This window comes from Lepus europaeus, chromosome 7, assembly GCF_033115175.1.
Source record: "Lepus europaeus isolate LE1 chromosome 7, mLepTim1.pri, whole genome shotgun sequence".
Classification (NCBI taxonomy): Eukaryota; Metazoa; Chordata; class Mammalia; order Lagomorpha; family Leporidae; genus Lepus; species Lepus europaeus.
This window is the reverse complement of record NC_084833.1, coordinates 63,763,710-63,782,793: the sequence shown is the minus strand read 5'-3', so window position 1 is coordinate 63,782,793 and position 19,084 is coordinate 63,763,710. Positions and strand designations below refer to the sequence as shown.

At 48.7% G+C, this 19,084-nt stretch overlaps 1 protein-coding gene across 3 annotated transcripts in view; it reads left to right on the top strand.

Annotated features, from left to right (window-relative positions):
- P4HA3 (prolyl 4-hydroxylase subunit alpha 3) overlaps positions 1 to 19,084 on the top strand; it is a 38,816-nt gene that overhangs the window by 10,117 nt on the left and 9,615 nt on the right. For all 3 annotated transcript variants that reach the window (XM_062196705.1, XM_062196707.1, XM_062196706.1), the window contains exons 4-7: positions 4,442 to 4,591; positions 9,331 to 9,382; positions 12,557 to 12,720; positions 12,955 to 13,131. In XM_062196705.1, coding sequence (XP_062052689.1) covers positions 4,442 to 4,591; positions 9,331 to 9,382; positions 12,557 to 12,720; positions 12,955 to 13,131 — 543 coding nt within the window. The remainder of the gene's footprint in view (positions 1 to 4,441; positions 4,592 to 9,330; positions 9,383 to 12,556; positions 12,721 to 12,954; positions 13,132 to 19,084) is intronic.

The window sequence follows — 19,084 nt, the reverse complement described above, 5'->3', positions numbered from 1 at the left end:
TGCGTCTTCCTCCCTTCCCTGAGACCCTGGGTGGGATCAGAGCTCAATCATCACGTTCATGGCTAATAGAGTTAACATGGCTTGATCTATGGTACCAGGATAAGCTTCATTAGTGACACCTTTCTGGAACTAAAGCCATATGTTGAAATTTCAATAAGTAACATCCCAAAAGTCTCACTGGTGATTTTTATTTCTGCATTTATCTACTTATTCTGAAAAATAAAACATTTCAAATATAAGTGCATAGAAAAATATGACAGGTGCTTATATCTAACATGGAAATGAACTGTATGTTCAAATTTTGCTCTGTTTGTTTCACATATTTTTCCAAATCTTTTTTTTTTTTTTTTTTTTTTTTTTTGACAGGCAGAGTGGACAGTAGAGAGAGACAGAGAGAAAGGTCTTCCTTTTGCCGTTGGTTCACCCTCCAATGGCCGCCGCGGTAGCGCGCTGCGGCCGGCGCACCGCGCTGATCCGATGGCAGGAGCCAGGTGCTTCTCCTGGTCTCCCATGGGGTGCAGGGCCCAAGGACTTGGGCCATCCTCCACTGCATTCCCTGGCCACAGCAGAGAGCTGGCCTGGAAGAGGGGCAACCGGGACAGGATCGGTGCCCCGACCGGGACTAGAACCCGGTGTGCCGGCGCCGCAAGGCGGAGGATTAGCCTAGTGAGCCGCGGCGCCGGCCATTTTTCCAAATCTTTATGAAAGATGTTACACGTGAGCAGTTCCCACTCCTTCTCCTCACCTCTCCCACCACACTACCCCTCCTAGTCTATCCTCGCCCACCGTCCTGAGCACAGGTACCTCCCTTCTGAAGGCCAGCACATTGCACTGGCACATTGTGTCTCTGAAACTCATCCACATTGTTGCATTGGCTGGTCATCCGTTCTGTTTTATTGCTGAGTGCTACTCCAGTACACCACAGACTGTTTATCCAGTCCACGGTTGATGGATATGTGGATGGTTCCCACTTTGGGCGACTGTGGATAAAGCTGCCGTTCACATGCTTATGGATCTCCTTGGTAGACATTTGTTTCAGTTCTCTCAGATAAATACCTGGAAGGGGTACTGCCAGGTCACAGAATAACCTTCAGTCACTAACAGGTGACCAAATTGGCTTCATCTGAACTTCTCTATCCCTTCCCCCTTGAATTGTTGGGTTTTAAAAATTTTTAAATTTATTTGAAAGAGAGAGAGACAGAGACAGATCTCCTATCCTCTGGTTTACTCCCCATATGCCCACAACAGCCAAGAGCCAGTAACTCCATCCAGCTCTCCCACGTGGGTGGCAGGGATCCAAGCACTTGAGGTATCATTGTTGCTTCCCAGGCAGCTAGAATAGGGAGCAGAGCTGGGATATGTGATGTAGGCGTTCCAAGTGGCATTTTTAAAAAGATTTTTTTGTTGTGGTTGTTTATTTGAAAGTCAGCATTACAGAGAGTGAGAGAGAGAGGGAAAGATCTCAAAATCTGATTCACTCCCCCAGGTGGCCACAATGACAAGGGCTAGGCCAGGATGAAGCTAGGAGCTTTTTCTAGGTCTCCCATGTAGGTACAGGGGCCCCGACACTTCTGCCGTCTTCTGATGCTTTCCCAGGCCATCAGCAGGTAGCTGGATTGAAAGTGGAGCAGTTGAGACACAAGCCAGCTCCCATATGGGATGTCAGCATCTCGGGTGGCAGCTTTACTTGCTATACCACAATGCTGCCCTCCCCCCGGCAGCATCTTAACCACTGGGCCAAATGTCCACCCCCATGGATTTTTTTAAGATTTTTAAAATTTATTTATTTGAGAGGTAGAGTTAGAGAGGGAGAGACAGAGAAAAAGGTCTTCCATCTGCTGGTTCACACCCCAAATGAATGGCTGCAACTGAGCAATTTGAAGCCAGGAGCCAGGAACCTCCTCCAGGCTCCCCACGCAGGTGCAGGGGGCCCAATGGGCCATGTGCTATTGCTTTCCCAGGCCATTAGCAGAGAGCTGGATAGGAAGTGCAGCAGCCAGAACTAGAACCGGCGCCCATGTGGGATGCCGGTGCCTCAGGCAGAGGATTAACCTACTGCGCCACAGCACCGCACCCTCCTCCCCAGCTTGTTTTAAAGCAGGTCAGCCTTTTTATTTTCTGAAATTCTTAATTGGCCCATCCCCATCGTACTGTCGGCATCTGTTCCTGAGGGCTTATTTCCTGATGCGGTTTGTCGTGTTCGACTGGGAGCTGGTTTTTTGCCAGGACGTTTCCCCGCCAGGAGAATCTCTCTCCAGAGTTGTGGGCTTAGCCCTCCTGAGAGTTTTGGGTTTTCTTCTTCTGGGAACTCTGGCATTAGCACTGGCTGTAATGGACCCATTTTTGTATGATTTATTGGCCTGAGCATTTGCCCATATGAATATTGCAAATTTAAGCCCTAAACTAACATTGAAGTATAGGCTCTAAGTTGAGAATATTCTAAGGAGCCATTTTATGTCCCCATACAGAAGCCGGACAGAAACAAACCAATTTGCTTGTCTTTCTAAGCCAATGGGTAAGATGTTTTCTGGGCCTCCCTTTCCCTTAAGATATAGCTTTTCATGTGATCCAGTTTTATGATGGTGTCTTCGTTCCGATGCCTAGGTTTTTTGAGAGCAATGGAAGGCTAACCTTCTGTCCTTGTGTGAGCATTAGAGCCTAAGGTTACCTAGACCATCTCCTGCCTGCATCTCAGGTAGTTTCAGCAGCTGTTCATAAGATTATTGCTCATTGGGACCGGCACTGTGGCATAGTGGGTGAGGCCTATAGTGCTGACATCCCATATGAGTGCCGGTTTGAGTCCTGGCTGCTCCATTTCCAATCCAGCTCCCTGCTATGGTCTGGGAAAGCAGTAGAAGGTGGCCCAAGTCCTTGGGCCCCTGCACTCATGTAGGAGACCCGGAGGAAGCTCCTGGCTCCTGCTTTTGGATTGGCGCAGCTCTGGCCATTGTGGCCATCTGAGGAGTGAACCATCAGATGGAAGGCCTCTCTCTTTCTTTCTCTGTGTAACTCTGACTTTCAAATAAATAAATAAATCTTTAAAAAAATTATTTTTCAGTTTTTTAGCTAATTTTTTGTTTCTGGTACCTGTTTTTTTTCCCAATTTTTTTTTTTTGAAAAATACGATAAAGTGTTTTTATACGTTACTCAAAATATCTAAGTATTTGGAAGTATTTCAGTTACCTCAATCTGCCATTCTAGTGAGACTTGAAGTTCTTCATGGAAATCTGAATGAAATAAGTGGTTAAGTGGAAAAGTTCAGTCATTTATTTTCTTGTGATTTTTCAACCCAACATTTTTACAGATAGGAACCTTGAGATCTGAAAAGTAAACAGCAGGTTGATGGTGGACCTGGGACAGGAGCTGACTGATAATTCAGGCTGTGGAATTTCAGTGCCTCTAAGTCTGACCTGTCTGGAAGTCACACCTAAAGTCCACCATTCTTGTAAGACTTCTGCCAACTCTGCGACTTTATAATGCCAAGTTGTCTCCCACACCGACTTCCAGGAAATTCCATCTGCAGCTCTGGTGTTCTAGTTAGCTGTTCGGAGGCAGGAGCTGTGTCTGGGATGCATTGCCACATTGCTCAGCATCCCAGCATCTAAAACAGCTCTGGCCCCGGAGCTTCACAGCCGTCCCGGGTCCACCTTCATTACGGTGTCTTCATCATGGGTTTACGCATACGCACCTCTTTTGATCTAAGCTCTTTAAGGATGAGGACTATCCGGTACATAATAAATCCTCAGCAAGTGTTGAATTAATAAATGCTATCAGCAATATCTTTATGAAAACATGGCGTTCAGGACTGTCATTTGCTTGCCTTAAGTTAGTGTTCGGTTTCCCTTCAGTCACGATAAATTATGTGAATGTATCCTTGTCTTAAAATGCTCTTCCTTCCAACGTCTGCGTGTTGCAATCCTCCTGTCTTCAAGGGAGGCTCATGTCACTTCTCCCATGAAGCCTGCTGAGATCCTCACCTCCCCCCTTCTCTGGGCCTCTACAGCCTGGGATGTGTTTACCTTGGAGCACTCATGCCCTTATGTCCTTGTTATAGTGACTGGAGCTCATCTCTCTCTCTTCTGCTCCAGGCCTCACCCACTATGCCACAGCGCCGGCCCCAATGAGCAATAATCTTATGAACAGCTGCTGAAACTACCTGGGCTGCAGGCAGGGGATGGTCTAGGTAACCTTAGGCTCTAATGCCCACACAAGGACAGAAGGTTAGCCTTCCATTGCTTCCTCAAATGCAAGACCCCTGTATCTGCCCTCCACCTAATGCAGTGTCTTGTATATAATAGATGCTTGGTGGCGTGAATTAAAATGAATTTGACACTAAAACCTGTCTTCTTGGGTTCCAAAAGCCCTTTTACTCTTGGATCTGACATTTCATTTCCTCCAGCTGTGGACCAAGTCCCGAGTGACGGCCCTGTGTTTCCTGCAGGTAGCCTACGACATGGGGGATTACTACCATGCCATCCCGTGGCTGGAGGAGGCTGTCAGTCTCTTCCGAGGATCTTATGGAGAGTGGAAGACAGAGGATGAGGCGAGTCTGGAAGATGCCTTGGATCACTTGGCCTTTGCCTATTTCCAGGTAAGGGAGTACGTGAGGTTCATGGCCTTTATTTTTATCATTTTTTTAACCCATGATCCTAGACAGCCCTTCCTCAGGCTGACCTGAAGCAGAATGTATTGTTTTATACTTTTTTGTTTTGTATATTTTATTTATTTATTTGAAAGGCAGAGTTGCATGCAGAGATAAGGAGAAAGAGACAGAGACAAGACAGAGAGATCTTCCATCTGCTAGTTCACTCCCCAAATGGCCACAATAGCCAAAGCTGGGCCAAGCTAAAACCAGGAGCCAGGATTTTCATCCAGGTCTCCCACGTGTGTGCAGGAGCCCAAGCACTTGGCCCACCTCCTGCTGCTTTTCCTGGTGCATTAGCAGGGAGCTGAATCGGAAGTGGAGCAGCCGGGTCTCAAACTGGTGCCCATACGGGATGCCAGCACTGCCGGCCGTGGTTTTAACCCACTGCACCATAGAGCCAGCCCCAGAAACTCTATAAGGAACTATTGCTTCCTACTGATTTCTTTGCTTGTCACAAGAAAATAAAGTTTTCCTCTGAAGAGAAACAAACAAAAAAAGAAATGCAATGTTTTGTATCGGCTTTATAATTTTGTAAGCATTTTTATGTCCCTTAATTTGTTTCATTTTCCCAATGGGACTCAAGTTGTGCTAAGTTAGGGCAGTTATTTTATTTTTTTCCACTTATCACATGTAGGTAAACCAAGTCTCCAAAAAATCATTGTCACGAAGCCATTAGAGCTGGGATTAGAGCACAGGTCTGTCTGACTCAGTCCAGTGCTCTTCCCAGCGCACTGGCTACTTCCCACTCGTTGTCTCCCACGTGGGAGACAGGCTCTCCCCTGCAGCAGGTCCTTATGCCCCTGGAAGTACATACTGGGCTCATAGGAAATGTGGACCACCCTCTGTCCTCTCATCAACTGTAACTCTCCCCAGATCTTAGGCCGTGATAGCGCCGTGGAAAAAAAGGTTTGATCACTACCTTCTCCCCCTGCAGCTGAGTCAGCCGTAAGGTGACAGTGGCCGGCTGCAGAGCTGGTGTCATCCTCCTCCAGGTGCTGCTTTGCCTTGGCATTGCTGCTGTGCTACCTGTTGGGCCTCACGTGGAATCTGCCTTCACTAACTACAAAAGCTGCCATCATCAGGTTTGCGTAACCTGCTTTCCTCCCAGAGCTGCACAGTCTTCCAGAACCAACTGGGGAAGCCAGCACTGTGGCATAGTAGGCTAAGCCTCCACCTGTGCTCCAGCATCCCATTTGGGCACCGGTTTGAGTCCCGGCTGCTCCACTTCCAATCCAGCTCCCTGCTAATGCACCAGGGAAAGCAGCAGAGGATGGCCCAAGTGCTTGGGCTCCTGCACCTGCGTGTGAGACCCAGAAGAAGCTCCTGGCTTTGGATCAGCCCTGCTCCCACTGTTGCGGCTATTTGGGGATGGAAGACCTTTCTCTCCGTCTCTCCCTCTCTCTGTCTGTGACTCTGCCTCTCAAATAAATAAGTAAATCTTTAAAACAACAACAACTGGGAAAATCACCAGGGTCCTAGTTCCCTGCAGTTTCCAAAGTGAATAAAACCATTTCTGTACCCCACATTTCTTTTTCTTTCCCCCTTTTTCTGAGAAAAAGGAGGAGGATGTGGGTGGTCCAGACCCACTCAGCAGATTTATTCTCAGAGCCCCGAGTCCAGGGTCCTGGACGTCCTGGGTAAAGGTGCTCTTCCTGACTCTCCTGCTCCATTGCTGTGTGTTAAAGCTCAGATAGGATAATGGAATTTAGCAAAGGGGGAAAGTAATTGAGTTTTAAAAGAGGAAGACAATGGGGACTCGGAGGAGATAAGCCGAAGAGCTGACCCTGAAAGACAGGGTTTCAATAGAGTGCCCAGGCACTGCTGCTGTTCCTGTCCCTGTATCTCCCCCGGCTTGGATTCCTCCTCCTGTTACGGCTGGCTCTCCCTTTCGACGCCTGCTGGAGTTCTATTCATCCTGCCAGGCACAGCTCAGATGTTCCTGCCTCTGTGAGGTCTCTTAGCTCCTCTCGTTCCCAGACTCTCCTCCTTTATGTTCTTACAGCACATTCTTTATCCTAGACGCAGCAGGAGGGTACATAAGGCCTTGTCTTTCGGGTGATTTATCTCCCTTCCCCCCCACATAGAGCTGAGTATCCCTCCATGGACCTCTCATTGGCATAAAATTTAACATATATATATTATAGATATGCATAGTCATTATAGGTTTTAGTAAAATTCTGTTTGTAATTGTTAGTAATGAATGCGGTGGTTAAATCATAGGCTCTAGACTCCGGTGAACCAGGGTTCAAATGCTGTGTAAACTAGGGTGACTTAACCTCCTGGGGCCTCAGTTTGCTCATCTGTATAAGGGGAACGATAATGGTGCTTACCTTGAAAGGCTTCTGTGAGGATTTAAATGAGCTAATACATGCACAGCATTAACACAATGCATGACACCCATCCCCTAATAAATGCAAGCTATTCTTATCCCATTATGTACTGCAAGTGTGTGCTCTCCTTTTTCATTTAGTGTTACGTAGTGTGCACGTTTCCAGAGATATTCAAAAGGGGCGCCACAAGTAATTCTAATTATATTCTTCATAAAATGTAACTGTTTCATTACAAGGTACTCAAGTAAAATTACTTAAATTATATTTTAATTCTCTTCATTTCCCAAAGAGTCTGAAAAGCTATAACCTTGGGCTAACATCTGACATTGCAAGATATTTATAGATTACTTAACTGCCCCTCTGTTAAATATGCAACAGAATAATTCATGATATTAATCATTAGAAACTATATGCACAGGGCTAGAGGGAAGCTTAGGCCCTCTGGGGTTGGCTTCTGCCTGGAGTAAAATGCTGCCATTGATGGTGTTATTTCTGAAGTGTGTTTACTGAAATAAAAATACTCCTGGAGGCTGGTGCTGTTTCATAGCAGGTAAAGCCACCGCCTGCAGCACTGACATCTCATATGGGTGCCGGTTCTATTCCCAGTCACTGCACTTCTGATCCAGCTCCCTGCTGATGCACCTGGGAAAGCAGCGGAGGATGGACCAAGTACTTGGGCCCCTGCCACCCACATGCAAGACCTGGGAGAGGCTCCTGGCTCCTGGTTCCTGGCTTCAGCCTGGCCCAGCTCCAGCCATTGCAGCCATTTGGGAAGTAAACCAGCAGATGGAAGACTTCTCTCCCTCTCTTTCAAACAAAAGAAATAAATCTTTAAAAAAAAATTCCTAGTAACAAGGGAGAGCAAAACAAGCAGGGAATAAAAATGTGTAGAACACATGATAAAGCTTTGTAAAACTGTATACTATCCAGGGGCCAGCACGTGGTGCAGCGGGGGAAGCCGCCGCCAGCATTCCATATGGGCATCCTTTCGGGTCCTGGCTGTTCCATTTTTGATCCAGCTCCCTGCTAATGCATCTGGGAAAGCAATGGAGAATGGCCCAAGTGCTTGGACCCCTGCACCCATGTGGGAGACCCAGATGAAGCCCCTGGCTCCTGGTTTCAGCCTGACGCAGCCCTAGATGTTGAGGCCATCTGGGGAATGAACCAGTGGATGGAAGATGTCTCTCTCTGTCTCTCCCCTTCTCTGTAACTCTGATTTGAAAAAACAAAACAAAACAAAAAAACAAAAAACAAAAAAAACCTACATACCATCCAAAGTACATACAGAGTGTGCATTTCAGTGAAGTATTTTTTCCCATTTCTCCTATGTTTTATAATGTGCTTATTTCTTTTATCATTAAAAAATAGATCTTTTAAATTCATTCAAATGAAATGACTGGGAGATTCTACATTTCTGTGCATTCCTCGTCCCTCGGCGGACACAGAGGAGTGCTGGGTCCCACTGGTGGGGGTTCTGCTCCCTACACGTATCTGGAAACCCAGTGCCCGTCGTGTGCATTGGCTGATCCAGGGCTGCATGGCTGCAGTGAGCCCGTGCCGTGCCCTGGGGAATGTTGCTCTGTGGTTCTTTCTTTGCCTGCTTCCCCCTCACCTCCTAGACTCTGGGAAGCACTGAGTTTGAGGAGAAATTATGTTTTCACTTGAGTTTTCATAGTTCCATTTAAGTTTAGTAGCAAAATAGACCCGAATAACAGCACCCTGTCATTCCGTGGCTTTGCACACTTTCGGGACGTTTGTTGTCGTTTGTTTTTCACCTTCCCTGGTGAGGGTGGCAGTAAGTCATTTACAAATGTGGGCTGTGACTCCTGCACAGTTCCAGTTCTGCTGCTGCTTTCTCATTTTTTGAAAAGATTTATTTATTGATTTGAAAGGCAGAGTTTTACAGAGAGAGAGAGCGAGAGAGAGAGAGGCAGAAACAGACGGACAGACCTTCTATTTTACCCCCAAAATGGCTGCAATGGCTGGAGTTGGGCCAATCTGGAGCCAGGAGCTTCATCCAAGTCTCCCATGTGGGTGCAGGGGCCTAAGCACTTGGGCCACCCTCTGCTGCCCTCCCAAGCACATTAGTAGGGAGCTGGACCAGAAGCGGAGCAGCAGGTACTCGAACTTGTGCCGGTATGGGATGCTGGTGTTACAGGCAGTGACTCTACCCACTATACCACAGTGCCAGCCCCTCTGATGCTGTTTTCAATGAACCTTGTTATCTACCTGTGGAAAGAATATGCTGTTAAATGTTTTTTTTTTTTTTAGATCCATGTAATGATTTGATCAGAGGAGGTAGCCTCAGTGCAGTTAATATTTTCTTTTCCTTTTCTTTCTTTTTTTTTTAATAAGGCAGGAAATGTTTCATGTGCCCTCAGCCTGTCTCAAGAATTTCTTCTCTACAGTAAGTAATGATAAGTCCTATTATTTGCACAACGTGGATGGAACTGGAGGATGTGATGTTAAGGGAAATAACTCAGGTACAGATAAATACTGCATATTCTCACTCATACATAGAAGCTTTAAAAAAAGTTGATTTTGTGGCAGTAGAGGGAGGAATGGTGGTCACCAATGGCTGGGGAGGGGAGAAGGGAGAGAGAGGATAGATAATGAGTAGCAACCTGCAGTTAGCCAGGAGGAGTAAGTTCCAGGGCCCCATAGCCTGCAGCATGACCGCAGCCTGCAACAATTTATTATCTATTTTATAAAGAAAACTGAAAGAGAGAAGTTTGAAGATTTCCAACTCAAAGAAATCATAAATGTTTAAGGAATAGAAATGTTAATTATCCTGATTTGGTCATCTCGTATCATATACACATGCTGAATTAACCACACTGTACCCCCGGAAATATATACAATTAAATTAACTAGTTAATTGGTTTGAAGAAAGGTAAGCCAACCACAGACTTAACTTAACAGAAAATACTTTCTGCTCCTGGTCTTTAATCCCTGCAAATGAAATAGTCTACTCCCATCACCTAAGGTGTATTTATTTCAAATTCCGGATGAAATCTTGCTCACCATGTATCGGGGGAAATGCTTGCATTACCAAGAAGATACCAACCTGCCCCTTCCTCCTCCACCCGAGCAGTTCCAGCGCAGTGTGGCTTCAGGGGAGCCAGGCCAGATCAGAAGCTGGTTTCTTCAGAGACGTTGTGCAGACCCAGGCTTTGGAGGTCACCCGGGCATGAATGAAGTCAGTGTGTGCTGTGGGCGCAGGAGGGAGAGTGACTCAGAGGAGCACTCGCTTGGGCAGCTCACAGACAGATAGCACTTCTTGCCCTGGGACCGGAGCCCACTTGGCTGTGCACGTGTCCTGCCCAGTTGGCCGCAGAGTTGAGCTTCAGCCCTGCTTCAGGGAGTGCCTTGTTAAAGGCAGCACGAGCCAGCAGGAGGGAAGCGCTGCCTAGCTCAGCCTGGCTGCTTTTGTTCAACATGCTCATGGTAGATGGCTTCCTAGGTTTTTCTTTAATAAGGTAGTTAGATACCAAAATAAAACACAAAATCAGCATTGTTTTAATTAAGTTTAAGTATTTCATGTACGATTGTACAACTGTATTTACCCATAACTTTTTAATGAATCCATTTAGTACAGTCAGCCCTCCATATCCACCGTGTGCATGGACTCAACCAACTACAGATTGAAAACATTTGAGACAAAGCAGGACATCTGTACTGAATATATACAGACTTCTCCCCTGGCATTATTCCTGAACAATACAACTTGACTACTATTTACGCAGCATTTACATTGCATTAGATATAAGTAATCTGGAAATGATTTAAACTGTAACAGGATGTGCACAGGTTATGTGTAAATACTGTAGCATTTTATGTAAGGGACTTGAGCGTCTTTGGATTTTGGCATCCAGGGAGAGTCTTAGGACCGATTTCTCACAGGCGGCAATTGCATGATTTTAACATTATTCCTTTCTGACAGTTTGCCAAACAGTAGGATACGGAAGTAGCTGTGTGGTCTGGAAACATACTGGTGATAAGCAGTGTCAGCAAAAGTATAACCCAACCCTATTCTGTTTCTTTGTACTTGATCGATTAGAATCAGTGTGCTGTGATGGGTGGATGCACAGGACCTGCCAAATCAGAGTCCCCAGTGTCCTGTCTAGCTTTGCAGTCTTTTCATTGGCTCATCAAATTTCCAGTCTCTAAAACTTCATTTCTCCTTTTGTTAAGAAAGCATAGTGATTCCTGGGGCCTCCCTTCATCTTTTGCCAAGGTGGTGGTGGTGTGGTAGTGGTTGTGATGGTGGTGGTGGTGGTGGTATAGTAGCAGTGGTGGTGGTAGTGGTAGTAGTGGTAGTGGTGGTGGTATAGTAGTAGTGGTGGTGGTAGTGGTGATGGTGGTAGTGGTGATAATGGTGGTGGTTGTGGTAGTGGTGGTGGTGGTTGTCATGGAGTGGTGGTCATGTGGTGGCAGTGGTGGTGGTACTGATGGTGGTGGTTGTAGTGGTAGTGGTGGTGGTAATGGTAGTGGTGGTAATGGTAGCAGTTGTGATGGTAGTGATGATGTGGTAATGGTGGTGGTGGTGGTGGTAGTGATGGTGTTAGTGATGGTGGTGATGGTATTGGTGGTGTGGTGGTGGTGATGTGGTGGTAATGGTGGTGGTGGTGGTGGTAGTGATGGTGTTAATGATGGTGGTGATGGTATTGGTGGTGTGGTGGTGGTGATATGGTGGTGGTGGTTGTAGTGGTAATGGTGGTGGTGGTTGTGGTGGTGGTGGTAGTGATGGTGGTGATGGTATTGGTGGCATTGTGGTGGTGGTGGTGAGAAGCAAATTGAGCTCCTCAGGAAGCCTTAGAAAGTTCAGCGCCTCCTTCTGAGATACACTGAGAACCAGGCCTGGAAGCCAGCAGGCCACTGGTGGCTGCCAACCATGGGGCATCTTGCAGCCAGAGGGTACAAACAAGTGGACACAAAAAAGGCACACATTCCCTGGGGATCCCAAGGGCCACGAGAGAATCCAGACTAGAACCCCCTGTCCCACACTGCTCTGTGTCTAGACAAGTTAGGGAATTTGAAGGATAGCGTGGCGCTGAGGGTAAATTAACCTCCAGTTCTCCAGGGAAGAACAGTTTGGGTCCCTCTGCTTAGGCTGTGGCTCTCTGGACTTTCATTCATTGTACTCATTTTCATGCTTTAACTGTCCCTTTTCCCCATTAAACTTTAAGCTTGGGAGGTTGGTCTCTACCACAGCACCAAGTCCATGGTAGATGTTTGCTGGATGTTTATTGAATGGATGGGTAAGCGAATGAATGAATACATGAAGTCTTTTCCCTTTACATTAAAACTGACCATCACACTGTGCCAGAGCAGCCTCCCTCATGATCCCTTAGTCTATCAGGCACATCTTTCTTTCCCTTAGCCCTGTGTAGCTTTGTATAGGCCTGAGTGCTCTTTATTTGATGCCAGGAGCTCCTTCTGGGAGTGAGGGCCTTACACCCCCTCCTGGGCATTGGTGTGAGGATGCATCGGCAGGGTCTGACCGCCGTCCTGCATGACAGGAACGCTCACCCTGTGCCCGGGGTTTGTCTGCATTGCTCCCTGCTCCGGTCTCTTCCAGGCCCCGACAATAAGAGGATGGCCAGGAATGTCTTGAAATATGAAAGGCTCTTGGCAGAGAGCCCCGGCCAGGCAGTAACAGAAGCTGTCATCCAGAGGCCCAATGTCCCCCACCTGCAGACCAGAGACACCTACGAGGGCTTGTGTCAGAACCTGGGCTCCCAGGTAGGACTCCTCAAGGGAAGAGACAGAGGGGGACATGCTTGACTTGAGAGTGAGAAGCCAGAGTTGGGGCGACATGACGGGGAGGGCTGGCGTGAGCGGTGAAGCTCACGTGGACAGCGTCCGGGTGATCACATTCTGTATCTCACCTGCCAGGTTTCTATGCCATGGTTCCCCAGAGTTGGTTTCTGCACCCAGACCCTGTTTTCTTCCACTGATTCCACTCTTCCCTTCCAGCCCACTCACTACCAGATCCCCAGCCTCTACTGCTCTTATGAGACCAACTCCAGCCCCTACCTGCTGCTCCAGCCCATCCGGAAGGAGGTCATCCACCTGGAGCCCTATGTCGCGCTCTACCATGATTTTGTCAGTGACTCGGAGGCTCACAAGATTCGAGAGCTTGCAGAACCGTGGGTGAGTGTCCCCAAAGCCTGCCCAGGACTTCTCTTGGTGTCTTCCCAGGCCTGGGGTCTGGGAGCAGGAGGACAGGTTCCCCAGTCCAGGAGTTCTGACTGGTGGAAGAAATTAGAATAGTGCTTGCCTCTGTGGGGAAAAGGTTAACTACTAGGGTGCTGAACAAGGGGATTTCCTTGGAGGCGTTGAAAATGTGCTCTCAGAATGCTGCTAGGGAGCACACAGCTGTATGAATTTATCAAAACTCAGCAAATGGTGCACTGGAGACTTACGCACATCATTGTCTGTGAATTCAACCTCAAAAGCTAAATAGGGGTCGGTGTTGTTGGCAATGGGTTAGACCACTGCTTGGGATGCCCACAACCCATATGGGAGTGCCAGTTCAAGTCCCAGTTACTCCGTGCATCTGATACAGCCTTTGCTAAAGCGCCTTGGAGGCAACAGATGATGGCCCAAGTACTTGGGTTCCTGCCACCCATGTGGGAGACCCAGATGGAGTTCCTGGCTTCTGGCTTTGGTCTAACCCAGCCCTGGCTGTTGCAGTAAAGTAAACAAGTGACTGGAAGATTTCAATCTTTCTCTTTCTCTCTCTCTTTTAATTAGATGAAAAGAAATAAGCATTATTTTTAAATAAAATTAAAAACTCCCCACCAAATGTCCACCATGTCTTACAAAATTGCATAACGATGGTCTAATCACTAAGGGACTCCCTCTGTGACGGTGATCCCATAAGATAGTATGGCCAGGAACATGCAAGTCGTCTTCATTCATGTAAGTTTACTCCATGATGTTCACACAATGATGGCATCGCCTAACGATATCAGTTCTCAGAATATATCCCAATCGTTAAGTGACTCAAGATTGCATTTGGTAGAAGCAGCAAAGCATGGCATGGTGAGGGCAAGGAGTGACACCGTGGTACATATTTCCAGACTTGCCAAGTGGGAAGATTATCTAGTTCAGCTTCCTTCTCCAGGTAACAAGGAAACTGTCCCAGAGAGGGCCTCGCGTGTAGTCACACATGTAGCCAGGGCCACAGCTGGGGCTCGGAGCTCCGAGCCTCACTGCTGTGCTGTTCTGCCTGCTGGTGTGAATTCCCCAGGCTAAGTCATGCTTGGTGACAAGCAGCCCCCAAATCTCCAAGATGACAACAGCAAAGTTTGTTTCTTTCTCACCTTACCTGTGTTGGGTGGGCTGCAGCTCTGCCCCACACTCTGCTTTTCATTATTGTTGTGTTTCAAGATTTAGTTTATGTATTTGAAAGGCAGAGTTACAGAGAGAGAGAGATCTTCCATCCACCAGTTCACTCCCCAAATAGGCACACTGGAGCTTCTTCCAGGTCTCCTGTATGGGTGCAGGGGCCCAAGCAGTTGCGCCATCTGCTACTGTTTCTCAGGCTCACCCTCAGGGAGCTGGATCAGAAATGCAGCAGCTGGGACTCGAACCGGTACCCACATGGGATGCAGGCATCACAGGCGGTGGCTTCACCTGCTGTGCCACAGCACCCCATCCCCTCACCCTCCAACACACATGCACACAGACACACACAGCCTGGCACAGCAGCCTCTGTTAGGGACCTTGCCAGTCTCGTACATAAGGAAAAAGACAGTGATGGCAAACATGAGCTGGCCCTTAAAGCTTCTGACTGGAAGTACCAGTCACTACTTCCTTCCACGTTCCTCTGGTCAAAGCGAAGTGTGGGGACACCGCTGCTGACCCTGGGGGATGTTGAATCCTTCTGGGGTGGGGGGGCACCGCAATCACCCAGACAAGCTGAATGTCAAGGGGCAGGGGACATTTCACCCCCACCCCCGGGAAGCATGACTACCTCCCTGCAATAAGCATGTGGCCTCTTTAAAGATTCATGGTGCCTCAGAGTGGCTTATGTCCAGGTAGACACTGGGGCTTCCCTCCGTGCTGCTCACGCAGCCAGCCGTTTATTCATTCAGGAGCTGAAGCGCGGAGGCTGCGTGGCCGCGCCGGACGGGACGCTGGGCCTCTCCAAGGAGAGGAAATGCTGCTCCTTTCCCTTTAGTAGCTAACTGCGCAAGGGGGAGAAAGCAAATGTTTACAATATCCTATGATATGCGCCGTAATAGAAGGGTGTGCAAAGAATTGTGCTGTAGCAGCATAAAAAGCGAGCTTCCCTTGGAGCAGGCATTTGGACCTATGGTTAAGATGTCACTTAAGGCCGGCGCCGTGGCTCAATAGGCTAATCCTCCGCCTGCAGTGCCGGCACTCCGGGTTCTAGTCCCAGTCAGGGCGCCAGATTCTGTCTCAGTTGCTCCTCTTCCAGTCTAGCTCTCTGCTGTGGCCTGGGAGTGCAGTGGAGGATGGCCCAAGTGCTTGGGCCCTGCACCCGCATGGGAGACCAGGAGAAGCACCTGGCTCCTGGCTTCGGATCAGCGTGGTGCGTCGGCCACAGCAGCCATTGGAGGGTGAACCAACGGCAAAGGAAGACCTTTCTCTCTGTCTCTGTCTCTCTGTCTCTCTCTCACTGTCCACTCTGTCCCGGTTGCCCCTCTTCCAGGCCAGCTCTCTGCTGTGGCCAGGGAGTGCAGTGGAGGATGGCCCAAGTCCTTGGGCCCTGTACCCCATGGGAGACCAGGAGAAGCACCTGGCTCCTGCCATCGGATCAGCGCGGTGCGCCGGCCGCAGCGCGCTACCGCGGCGGCCATTGGAGGGTGAACCAACGGCAAAAGGAAGACCTTTCTCTCTGTCTCTCTCTACTGTCCATTCTGCCTGTTAAAAATAAATAAAAAATAAATAAATAAATAAATAAATAATTAAAAAAAAAAAAAAAAGGATGTCACTTAAGACACCACGTCCTGGGGGCTGGGTGCCAGTTCGAGTCCTGAGTCCCGGCTCCTCCACTTCCAATCCAGGATGGCCCAACTGCTTGGGCCCCTGGCTCCTGGCTTTGGCCTGGCCCAGCTCCAGTTGTTGCGGCCATTTGAGGAGTGAACCAGTGGATAGAAGACCTTTCTCTCTAACTCTGCCTTTCAAATAACTTTTTAAAAAATCTTTAAAAAACTACCCCACATCCCATGTCCCATACCGGAGTGCCGAGGTTCGATATCTGGCTTCAGTCACAGTCCCAGCTTCCCACGTATGCTCCCCGGGGAGGGGGCAGGAGGTGGCTCAGGTGATTGGGCCTCCGCCATCTACAGGGCAGACTGGCTCAGCCCTGTGCAGGCATTTGGAGGGTGAACCTGTGGACGGGAGCTCTCTGTTTTACTCTCTCCAAAAAAGATTTTTGGAAAAGTGAGCCTTACTTTGAAGAAAAAGTAGGTGGACGAAGAGCTGATGGGGAGGGGAGGGCGGAGCAGGCTCCCTGGGGAGGTGAAGTCCACCACTTCAGAGTAAGGGCAAAAGCACACGTGCAGGTGTGTTCAGGGGGTGGGAGGCACTTGGTGGCTGAAGTGTGGGAGAGATGGTGGGAGGCGTGGGGAGAGAGGGCTGGACAGAGAGGTGCCATCAGCAGATGCACGCAGGCCGTGCTGGGGAGTTTGGGTTTGATCCGGGAGGTGGTGGCAGAGCTGCTGCACAGTTTAAATGGGCGCGTGTCATCATCAGGTCTGTGACTGTAAGGGAGATGCTAACAGATGAGCTTGGAGGGAGAGAAGGAGCAATAAATAACATTTCATCGGCCACACCTGGCAAGTCGAGAATCTTTGCGCAGAAGGATTTGGGGATGATTAAGCTCCACTGGCGAATGAGAACAATGTATTTTCATAGCTTCAGCTTCTCAGTGAGTCAACAGTCCGTTGCATTTGGCCAGCAGAGGCGGCTTTTTCCTGCTAACAGCTCTGTTGCCATGGTGATGGGACAGGCGGGGCACCCAGAGATGTTCGCTGAATACTTCATGGTCAGGTCATCCGTTTGGCATGCACAGGCCCGGCCACACTCCCTTTCCCCAGAAGCAGCTTGCCGGTGAGGCTGATGCCCATCTGGGCTGGGGCTCACCCAAGAGTCAGTTCTGTGCGCCTTATAGGGTAATGGCTCCCCGAGGGAGACCAAGCACAGATGGCTCAGTGGCTTGCATTGGATCCATCTGCTTCCTAGTCATTCTCCCTTTCCCAAGGCCTTTTATTGCTTCTCTCCACATCCTACCCACCCACAGAGACTTCATTGAAACCCCATGCCTGTCTTGGTCCTGCCTGCCTAGTCCTGCCAGTGATGACCACTGCCAGCCATGACCACTCTGGCCTACCTGCACCAGTACTTTGAGCAAACTTACTTCTCAGAGAACTTCTGTGTTTGAGAGACAGAGAAACAATGTCCTAGCAATGGGTTCACTCACCAAATACCTGCGTCAGCAGGGGCTGGGAGCTGAGCTGACCATGTGGGTCACAAGGACTCAACCAATCTGAACTATCACCTGCTGCGTCCCAGGAAACGGGAACTGGGAGCAGCACTGACACTCAAACCCAGGTAAAATGATATATCCCGGGCCCGGTGCCGTGGCTCACTTGGTTAATCCTCTGCCTGCGGCACTGGCATCCCATATGGGCACCGGGTTCTAGTCCTGGTTGCTCCTCTTCCAGTCCAACTCTCTGCTGTGGCCCGGGAAGGCAGTGGAGGATGGCCCAAGTGCTTGGACCCCTGCACCCGCATGGGAGACCAGGAGAAAGCACCTGGCTCCTGGCTTCTGATCAGCGCAGCGCGCCAGCCGTGGTGACCATTTGGGGGGGGGGGGGTTGAACCAATTGAAGGAAGATCTTTCTGTCTGTCTCTCTCTATCTGTAACTCTGTCAAATAAATAAATAAATAAATAAATCTTTTTTAAAAAAATGATATATCCCAATTAGTGTCTTTAACTACTGTGCCAAATGCCCACTCCCGGAGCACTTTCTGAGCCACATACAATAGCCTGTTCCTTTATGGTCAGTTATTTGGTCTTTGATGTTGAATTTGTGTTGTGTGGTGTCACTAGCAGCTCCATGGGGTAGCTTCCTGTCTCCTACCTAAACCGTAAATCAGCAGGTACTACCTGTTGTCTCTCTTGAAATGCCTTGCCACATGTTATGCCACACGTAGCCAGAGTAATCTTTAAAAGGTCAAATAAATAAACTTGTTTTAAAGATTTAGTTTGCTTATTTGAATGACAGAGTGACAGAGAAAGGGAGACACAGAAAGAGGAAGAGATCTTCCATCTGCTGGTTCACTCCCTAAATGTCAGCAGCAGCCAAGGCTTCACCAGGTTGAAGCCAGGAGCCTGGAACTGGCCATCTGGGTCTCCCATGCAGGTGCAGGGGCCCAAGCACTTGGGCCATCTTCCACTGCTTTTCTGGGATGCGGGCGTCACAGGCGGCGGCTTTTACCTGCTGCGCCACAACAGCGGTCCTGCTTAAACTGGCTGATAGGTCGCTTTCGCTCTCAAATGCTTACAAAGCTCTGTGATCTGGCTGCTGCCCGCTCCTCCGCATCTCCCCTTCCATGCGGCACTACAGCTGCACAGTTTTCTTTGCTGTGAGTAGGCCATGCTCTCTCTCTAGCGCCCTCTGCTGGAACAGTACCCTTGACTTCTCTTCACCTGTATGATTCCCATGTCTCTCGTGGGTATCCCAGGAAGCTGTCCTGTTCCTTAGAGGGATGGGTGAGTTGCCCTTCTCGATATTTCCATGGCACCCTGTTCTTGCCCACTGTGACCCATTAGATGACTTACGGGCAGAGACGCTGTCTTGTTTAATATGTTCTTTTTCCAGGGCCTAGCACAATGCTTGGGACAGAGAACAACTCATAAATATAAGTTCCAAACGGCGAGGGACTTGTTAGGAGACAGTAAGGGATTGCTAAAGGAATTAAATGCGAGGTGGCCCTGTAATTGGGTGAGAGAGGACTCCCTAGGCCATTGGTTTTTCTCTAGGAGAACAATGGGCAGAGAAGAGTTCCCCAGAATGTGCTGTTCACGCGCAGCACTTTATAGGTGGGGAGTGGGCCCAGGGAAAGG